The 9,850-nt window shown below is 35.1% G+C and overlaps 1 protein-coding gene across 1 annotated transcript in view; it reads left to right on the forward strand.

Annotated features, from left to right (window-relative positions):
* SLC41A2 (solute carrier family 41 member 2) overlaps positions 1 to 8,883 on the forward strand; it is a 41,878-nt gene extending 32,995 nt beyond the window's left edge. Inside the window, exon 11 of the mRNA XM_015629123.2 lies at positions 7,086 to 8,883. Coding sequence (XP_015484609.1) covers positions 7,086 to 7,271 — 186 coding nt within the window. The 3' untranslated portion in view covers positions 7,272 to 8,883. The remainder of the gene's footprint in view (positions 1 to 7,085) is intronic.
* Positions 8,884 to 9,850: the final 967 nt, after the last annotated feature.

A 9,850-nucleotide genomic window follows, 5' to 3' on the forward strand; every position in this document is an offset into this window, starting at 1 on the left:
TTAATGCAAAGACATTGATTATTCCTTTCATATTTCTCTCTGTCTCTTGCAGTTTATGCTATCCCACATTATCTCTACAGTAAAACTGTAACATATATACGAATTCTATTTTACATTTTAATAAGCCTTTTCCAAATTGCCTGTAAACTTCACTATCCATCCCAAAGTGATAAAAATTGAATTTATTTGCATTGACAGCTCTATGCAGGATTACTGAAATTCCAGTCAGAGAGTTAGTTTCGTTTCCATCCAAATCTGGTACTTTCATTGTTTAACTGTTGTTTTTTCACCACCCAGGCCTACCAGCTTCTTTCATCTCCTCTCCCTACCTGTTCTGAGATATTCTCAGATATATTCTCCACAGCATGTCATTTAAATAAGCTATTTATGGGAACTAAATAATTAATATGCCATGATGTATTATAAATAGTATTATTCAGCTTTTATTGACTGAAAATATGCAGTGTAATGAAACAAAGTACAGTTTCACTGGATATGTAGGTTTTTTTCTAAAAATCATTACATGAAGATATTTTAAGTGATATGAGTAGCCAGAGCTATGATTTGCATTCTTTTTGATTCTCTGCGAACAAAACAGTTCTGGGTTTCTTTCTGGCTTAAGAAAAAACAGAAAACATTTTATTCCATTTTCATTTTCCTACCATTAATAGTACAGCTGTTTCTATTCTTTAATCAATATATATTCTTGAAGTGTTCTTCAATTAAATTTGGAAATTGATTGTAGTGCATTCAAGGCTGTACTCACTTCAGAGGAGGTGGGATTTCACTTTTTTTTTCCATAAAGGGGGAAAAATTGCACAGTTATTTATATTAATCTGCCTTCAGGTAAAATTTTTAGGCTGAAGTTTAGAAGGTCTGAATTAGCTCTGTAGTGAAGAGGCTGTTCTGTGTTTATGAATGACAGCACCAGAGGAAAATGAAATAAAAAATGCTATAGGGATTGTATACCCTGTAAATATGTAGGGTGCTTCACACAATGCAATTGTACAGTATCAGGGCAAGCCAATGTGCCTAATCAAACCCAGTATTATGTTTTTAAAGTGTGTTTTGGATTTGGTGAGTGGGCTCTGTTTAAGAAGAATACTCTTTCCTGGAAAGTCTTAGAAGAACAAGCCACAAACATGCAGTGTGTTGTGGCAGAGCAGTATGGCATTTGAAGGTTCTTTTAACTGCGAGACAGTCCTCCTCTCATTCCTCACAAAGGCACAAGTATTTTTTCCTGTAGGAGGCTGTGCACCAAGCAGAGTTTCATCCCCTGTCTTGTCAGCCTGCAGCAGAAGGAGAGCAGTGCTGGAATTGCCAAGCTGTCAGTCCTGGCTCACAGCTCGGGGCACTCAAAGGCGGCCTCTGTTCCGCGCGTTCTCACTGAGCCAGTAAAACGCCCTCCGAGGAATTTTCACACCTACTGACCAAATCTGAACACACAGTTATGTTAAAGTCTCGGGGAATAAACAAACAATAGGGAGATTCCCAGAGCTATTACCAAGCAAATAATTAATTCCAAAATTCTTCTTAGCCAGTGAAGGTCAGATGTGCACAGCTGTGAAGTCACTTTGGCAGTGCTTCAGGGCTGTTTGGGGCAATAGAAAACCAAGAATTCAGCGGTGCTCATAACAACTTTCTGCTCACATCAAAAATGTCTTAAATTTCTCACCAGTGTGATGGTATTGGGCCTCTTTAATGTGGAAACAGAACTCGTGGGATATACTCTGTATTACAGAGAAAAAAGGATGGTTGTGTTTACAGACAAAATACTGATGCATTTTAAATATTGCTTTTTGTAACAGGAAAGGTTATTTCCGAAAGATGGAGCGTATAGCTGCTAAAGAGACTATATTTCAAGGAAATATGGAAATTCAAGCCCAAATCTGGACAGTTCTGTATGTTCAGTGTTTTCTCATTGCAGCATAACTAGCAGACTTGCCAGACTCACTGGGGTCTGACCATGGGTACCAACAGCTCCTTCATTTCCAGGAGCCCAGCTCCTACCAGTCACAGCAGGGATTTATCATTTTTGCCTCCAGAAGGCTGAGCTCAAAGTGCATGTGTATGTAGCATGACACACTGAGTTGTGCTACAGCTACTTCAGGCTGAGCATACCAGAGCACTTACTGGTCTGGGTTACACATCCTAGCAGAGAGCTGAGAAACAGCCTGAAATCAGGACTGGTATGGTCAAACCAGGGTGTCTGGCAAAGCTACAAAAAATCCAAGATAACAATCTGAAAAACTTGATTCAAACTGAAATCTAAAAAAAAAAAGTTGCTTCCCACAAAATTACATCAATATAATGAAATTGACTCAGAAACAACTTCAGTTAAAGAGGTATTCTCCTTTTTACTTCAAAGAGGTCTTAGTCTGACATCAGTGTTTGCTGTGCTATCTGGGTGCTTGGATACCTTACAGGAGCTGATGACAGCTACAATACAAACAATAGCAGCAAGAAAAAACCTTGCTGTTCAGGGGTCTCCTTGCAGCCAGGTATTGAAGGAAATTTCCCTATGTTGGAGGAACTGGAGGCTTTACCCCTCTGGACATGATACACGCCAGATACGCTACCAGATAAAACAGCGCAGAAAAATGTCTTTTGAAAAATGTGTGTAGTCCCTACTCTGAGAGTTCACTTACTACAGATTTCTGGCTGGAGACAATGGAAACTCAGCAAGCTCAGTGTAGATCTATTACAAGCACTTTACAGTTACTACTTCATCAAAAGCCATTTAAAATTGGAGATATGTAATAGATAATTTGAAAATTAACTTAATGAAAGGTAAAAACCAGTAGAAGACCTAAATCATGACTCTGGAGAGAACAACAGAGTCAGAACACAGTAGTCTTTAGAGATTCTTAAATGGGATTTTTTTTTGGTCATTCTTAAAAGAACAAACAAATAATGAATTTCATAGATTTGTGAGAGTTCTTATCCAGTAATTGCAAGATCTTTTCATAGTGAACTTATGGGTAAATTTTGAGTCAATATAATTTTGAAAGTAAAGGAGACTTAAAATACATTTGAAAAGAGGTTATCTCAGTTAATTTACATCTGTGTTTCCTGTCTAAAGTAATAGAATGCAACTACTTTGTAATGCACCTTCAGACAGAAAAAAATTTAGGGTATAATCATCAGTACTAGCAACAGGCGGTTTAACAGTTTAATTTTCCAGCTTGGTGTTGGAATTCACTTATCACAGCAACTAATGTAAAAGTTAATATAAAAATGAACAATTCTACTCTGCTTTACAAACAGCCTTCATTTGAATATTACACTTTTATCACTTTGAATTTGACATGCATCCACTGATATGGACATGCCAGATGAAAAAAACAATATAAATATTAAAGCATCCTGCAACTTATTAATTAGGCAATAGGAAGCCTAAATAGTATTAAGAATGATTGGAAGGAGTTATGTATTTTTATTTTAAATAATAGAATTTCAGTCTTCCCATTTTAGGAATCATAAAAAATTATTTCCATGAGACATACTGCATGCAAAAGATCAAAAATAAATTTTCTTCACCTAACTTTTCCTTGTTTTTTGTAGCTAAAGACCTTGAAAGAATGAAAGTAAATTTTGGAATGAAATGAAAGGAAAAAAATGAAAGGAAAAATACTTGCTTTGTAGTGTGTAATGTTCCAATTTCTAGCCTTGCAGTCATAAGATTTGAACTTTCAAAATAGTAAAGCTCACTCATATTTAAGTGTTCCTGTTCACTTTTAGTTCCAGTCTGAAGTTCATAATTTGAGTCAGAAAGTTCAATATCAAGAATTACTCTCTATTTCTGTCCTTTGTTGTACAAAATAATACGACTACTTATATTCCTTATTTTTAGATTCTTCTTCATTAGGATTTTTCAAGTTTTCCCCCTCCTTCCTACTTTTATTGTTGTAGTCTGCTGCTTCTGAGGACTTTTTTTTGACAGTGAGCCCAAAGGGTGATTTTTAGAAATGCAGTCTAAGTTTGATCATGCCTTTAGTTACATTTTCCCCTCTTTTGATTGTGATTTTTTCCCTGTAATAATGATAATAATATGGCATGATTTCCCTTTTAAACTATTGAAACATCTGGAATTTTGCTAGTATTTTTGCAGTCCTGTCTCTGGGGCCTTTTTTGTTTTCTTGATCAGTGACTATTGAGTGTCTCCCTTTTCTTAGCCAGATCTTTTTATATAGATAGAAATTAAGTGATTTTTTCCCTTTCTTAAACCCTGCAGTTATTTCTTCCTTCAGTCTTGAAGAATTCCTAGAGCTTTGTTTCATAATTCTACTACTCCTCATGTATTTATTTTGCAGAAAACCCTCTATATTAAATAATTTCTATACAAAATAATTTCAGCTCACATCTTGAACAGTGCAGCATATATTTACAAGCTTTTCTTACCAATTTTCTACAGCATTCTTGCTAAACAGCTGATTTTTGTACTGTATTATTAGGCTTCTCTGTGATGTTCATCCCTTTATTTTTTGCTCAGAACCAGCTGGTTTTCAGTTGGAAGAAGGAAGGCTTTCTTCTTCATAGCACGAGTGCAGGGCAGAAATGCAGTGTTTGTATGCTGTGCCATCTGCATCAATTTACTGACAGAAGTATCTGTCACTGATAAATAAATAAATCTCACAAAACGTCAAGTGTCATCTTGCAATGTCTCTTTTACAACTTTTATTTTTTTTTGTCTGTCAGATCTTGTGAGTCACTTATCACTTTGAATTCAAGACTGTCTTTCAAAAATTCAACAAACTCATAGTAGGGCGCTTCTTTTTTTTTTCTTTTTCTTTTCCTTCCCTTTGCTTCTTTTTTTCCAAAATAGTCATTGATTGATGACTTTGATTGCCTTCTCTTAACAATGATGAGAATCAAAATCTTCTTCAAGTCTTAGTCACGTTGATTTTGTTTTGCATTACAAACTGATGTGAGCAAATAAGTAACCCTTTCCAAAGACTGAGCTCTATAATTCTTAAATGTTAGTGAGTTTCTAGCCATGCAAATGCATGATGGATGATAGCATTAATCCTTCAGCAAAATGGGTGAAGGCTGGAGCTGCACTCTCATAACTTAATCTGTAAGCACTAAGTTCCAATTGCCATCACATACTGATACAAGCACCAGTCCATATTAGCTGCTGTAAACTTTTCTTGTGACTTATGGAATGCAGGCTTGTTATAATTTGAATTATGTATCGTGCACCCATATATTAATACACCAAAAATAATTATTTGGGAAGGTTCACAAAAGCTCAATTTCCAAACTGCCCATTTAACACTGTAGTCTGTTATTTCAGGATGGAAAGCATATAGCCAACTGAAAGGTTTTCACGTCGTGATTTTTAAGAGTCAAAAGTGAATACTGCCATCTAAATTGGACTGTGTATGTTATGTCTAATTGGTTGTGTTATATGAATGCAGTGTATATTTTTCTTGGAATGAATGCTCTCATCTTCCAATCGAACATGCGTAACTATTGTGGATGTGGGGCGCTGCAGCGTCTTCTGGGCACATCCTGTAGGGGATGGGAATGTACAGGATCTTTTATAAACAGGCCTCTTTTTGTCTCAGTAAGAAGAAGGAGCTGACTCAAGGAATCTGATAGTCTTCCAAAGAAAACATCTGTTTTAAATATATTTGTTTGGATTCCAGTCAGCGCACCTAGGACTTGCATAATTAGCTTAGACTACAGAGTTCCCTTTTCAAAAGATACATTTATATAAATAAGCCATGCATTTTTCATTAAGCAAATACTCCTCCTTTCTCTCTCTCTCTTTTAAAATTATAAATTCAGGCTTGTATTTTAACATACACTTTTGCAAAGCAAGGATTAATTGAGAAACTTTTTCAACACAATTATTTGTATGACATTCATTTTGCTGTACTTAGAAGTGTCTTGCAACCATCTGATCAGTATTTTAGTGAATGAGTGTATACATTTATAAGCATGCTTTTGATGCTGATAATTGATTATTTAGCAAATTAAATAGTATTGTACTTTTTACTACTTTTGATACTGCATTATTCTGATACCTGTATTATTTTAAATGTAGATAGTATATTTTAAAAAAATTAATGATGGTAGCACATCTTAAACTTACCCTTCTTAAAGATCTGACTAACTAAAAATACCTAAAATACAGAATTTATTTACACTAAAGCAGCTCCTTAGAAGCTACAAGAAGAAATGAAACTCAGTTAGTGGTCCTTTCTCCATTCATCTTGTGCCACTCCATACCACACGATTCTACTGAACTAGAATCCCTTATCTATAATAATATATAATATAATATAATAAAGATAATGTAGCTGTGCAACATTAAAAGGATTCTTTTCTAAAATTGGGTTAATAATTATGCATACCTTTGGTATGAAGATCAAGCCTCTCAAATGTTCAGACACTCACAGCTGGGAATTAAATCTTTTACTTAGGGACAAATTCAGCCTGGAGTGACAATTTTATAATATATATTGCAGGTGTACCTTATTACAGAAGGGCTGAAGGTCGTATTTCAGACATAAAAGTAGGTTCTAGGCCATTTTTTGCTGTTCATGCAACCCAGGTGAAACTGTTCTTAATTTGACCTGTTACTTTTTATATGACATTTGATTTCAGGTCTGTGCTAGACCTGTGCAGACAGGAATTGTGCCTGCGTTGAGCGTATTCATGTGGGGCAAGATGATTTGGTTCTGAATTATCTCAAAGCCTTGCTTATGCTCTCTCCCTCCATACAGAATGATGTGTTATGTGAGAAGTGCAGTTGCATGTTTGGTGGAAATTTTTTGGCTTTTCTTGCCATTTTTAGAAGTCCTCAAGCATAGTCTGGATAAAAAATGCTGTCAGTAATTCAGTATGTTCCTTCCAGCAATGCATGTGATTGAGAGAGGTTGGCTAAGTGTCCCTCTCTCTGGTTGTGGGGAGCTTTAATTGTCTGAAATTCATTCATATTAATTATTTATGTTTTTCAAAAGCAATGGTATACAACACTTTGGTCTAGCATGGAGAAAATAATGTTGGCTGTTGACTTCCTTTTGATGTAACTTACATGATAATAATACAGATTTTGTTTGTCTGATGTTGTGTAGGTGTTTACTCTGTTGTGGATTGCTGACTGGATGGTGCACCACTTCTGGAAAAAAGGAAAAGACCCTGACAGTTTTTCTATCCCTTATCTTACTGCACTGGGAGATTTGCTTGGAACTGCCTTATTAGCTGTAGGTTTTCATTTTCTGTGGCTCATAGGTGACAGAGATGGTGACGTTGGTGACTAATTATTCCAACAGATGCAATGACTTTTCCTGGAATATTAACAAAACCAATCACTCCACTTGAGGGTCCTCAAAGTGTTTGTTCATTTTGGTCTAAGTAAATCCAGTTGACACAGACATAAAACAGCCTTAATGATTTGAGCTTGGTTTGCTTTTAAAAACTTGGATGGAACTACGATACCTGAGAGCTTTATTCTGAAACCAAGGTGAATTGGTGGTAGCTGAAGATACCTGAGTAGACACAATGAAGGGCAGATGAATCCTTTATCAAGTTTTAAATTGCTTAAAGAGTTGATGATATGTTCTTACTTTGCAATTCCAGTGCTGTAGCTCTCTGACCATTGCAGACTTGATACCAATAATGACTGTTTTGGTCCACACATTTTTTTCACAGGCTTTATTTTCTGTAGAAGAATATGACCATCAGCATTTAAAAAATTAGACACTTAAGTGTCTGCAGGACTGAGCCCATTTTCTTTGTGCTAAAATGAGCAACCTAATTATTTTGCTGTTGGGATTTATTAGAACAAAAATAGTAAAGGCAAATAATAATGTGACACTGATTTGGTTAATAATAATGAGTGAATGATTAAAACTCCTTGTGTTGAAAAGTGTATGTTCATTTAGCAATTGAAAAGATGTTTAACTAACTGATATTAATGGTGTTGTGATGGCCAGTATCCTGAATTTAATGAAGTATTTAGAGGTGTTGATTTAACTGTATATACCGATCCCTGCTTGAAACTTGCAGTACAAAAGATGAAGTTTCTTTTATAGGCACTTAGGAAGTTACATAAACTTCTCAAATTCCAGAGCTATGTCATCAATTTCTAGGCAGAAACCTCTGCTTTCAAGGTTGTGAGTGCAAATTATACGGTCAATAAGGAAATTTATGGCTTCTCAATGATTTCTCTTATTTGTAGACCTGAACATTTCAAATAATACATTGATCATGAGGACTCTGTTTGCCATTTTGAAAAGAAAGGTACTAATTGCTGTATTTTAAAATCTGCTGGGAGTTCCTCACAGCATACATTTTAAAAGACTATAGCATACATCCTAAATGCATAATGAAATAAACAAATTGTATTTTAAATGTTGTGATTGAAAGTTTTAAATTTTGAGATTTAAATTAGGCAACAGAATCCATATATCAGCATATGGTTTGATCCTGTAAACATTAGTCATGTGCTTTATGCATACAAATGCTTTTTAATTTGATGGACCTACTCAGATGAGTAGATTATGTGGATAAGTGTTAATGGGACTTCTGTATGTGTTGGTCACCTTAAACTCTTTGGAAGTTCAAAGTGTTTGCAACTTTGAAAATTAAACCAGCTATTCAGTGCCTACACATGGCTTTAGATGCCTGAATTTTAGCTCCCTCATTGAAACGTTTTTATTTAAGTGTTTTCTTACTGTTATTATAATATAGTTGTTTGAATGAATCATATGTATTATGTCTTTTATTATGTGCAAGAAAGATGGAATCTTTCTAACTTCAGGTTCTCTGACTTTTTTTTTAGTTTGTATTAATGTTATTTAAAATAGTTTCTTGTATGTAGCATTGCAGGAAATATTATTAAATTGTTTAAATGGAACAGAAGTAACTCAATTTTTTCCAGTAGTGATTATTTATTTTTGATACAGCCATAGATGCAAATTTTTTTATTTCTGTTAGAACTGCCATCTGAGTCAACTCAACTGACATTTCAAGCACTTATTAGAGTTACTGGAATTTAAGTTAATTTTTTAATGAATTGCAGAATTCTTAAAAATTTAAATTTCTTGAGATACTTGCAATCTGTGCTTATCCAGTGCATGAGGGAGTTATGGTATTTAGTCATGGCAGTGTCCTTAGTGTCCAGTATCCTAAATATATTTCCCAGTAAATAAGCAACTGTTCATATAGTGTGACTGTTTCAATCACTGAACTGGGGAAGAAGTGTGACATGGGTAAAATTAAGTCAAATTTAAAAAAGGGAAATATATTGCCAGACTGAAATAATCTGGGCTTGGAAACAATAAGTGATGGGAAAGTGTAATGGGAAAATTTGCTACTTCAAAAAGAGGAAAGTCCACTGCATGGTTGAGGGAGCAAAATCTATATTGTGGGAAAGAAAAAGGTGCAAACTTTCACACAGCATTCATTATGAGAGGCAAGAGTAAACAGAAGGAAGTTACTTGGAGAAAAGAATCAAAAGGCACAGCCAAACTTTTTTCTCAGGAAGGGAAGAAAAATATAACTTGCGTTGAAAGGACTTGGGAAAGAGGTGTAAAAAGAGATACTTCAGGGAAGGGTAAAAGTGAGGGGGAAAAAAAGAATGCTCTCAGATATGATTAAAGAGGAGCTTGAGTGAGGAAAGAAGTGTGACACTGGTAAAACAGGAAAAACCTTGACATCTGGAAGATCAAGGAATAAATAATCTATGATATGGAAAGGGATTTGATTCCTATGTGAAAGGGACATTTTAGGAACTTACAGGCTTTACAAACTCTGCTGCCTCATCTTAAGAAGGCAAAAAGCTTTTACCACATTTCGTGTATTCCAGCAGTGAGGATAATATCACAGGTGGCACAAA

The sequence above is a fragment of the Parus major genome, chromosome 1A (genome assembly GCF_001522545.3).
Source record: "Parus major isolate Abel chromosome 1A, Parus_major1.1, whole genome shotgun sequence".
Taxonomy (NCBI): Eukaryota; Metazoa; Chordata; class Aves; order Passeriformes; family Paridae; genus Parus; species Parus major.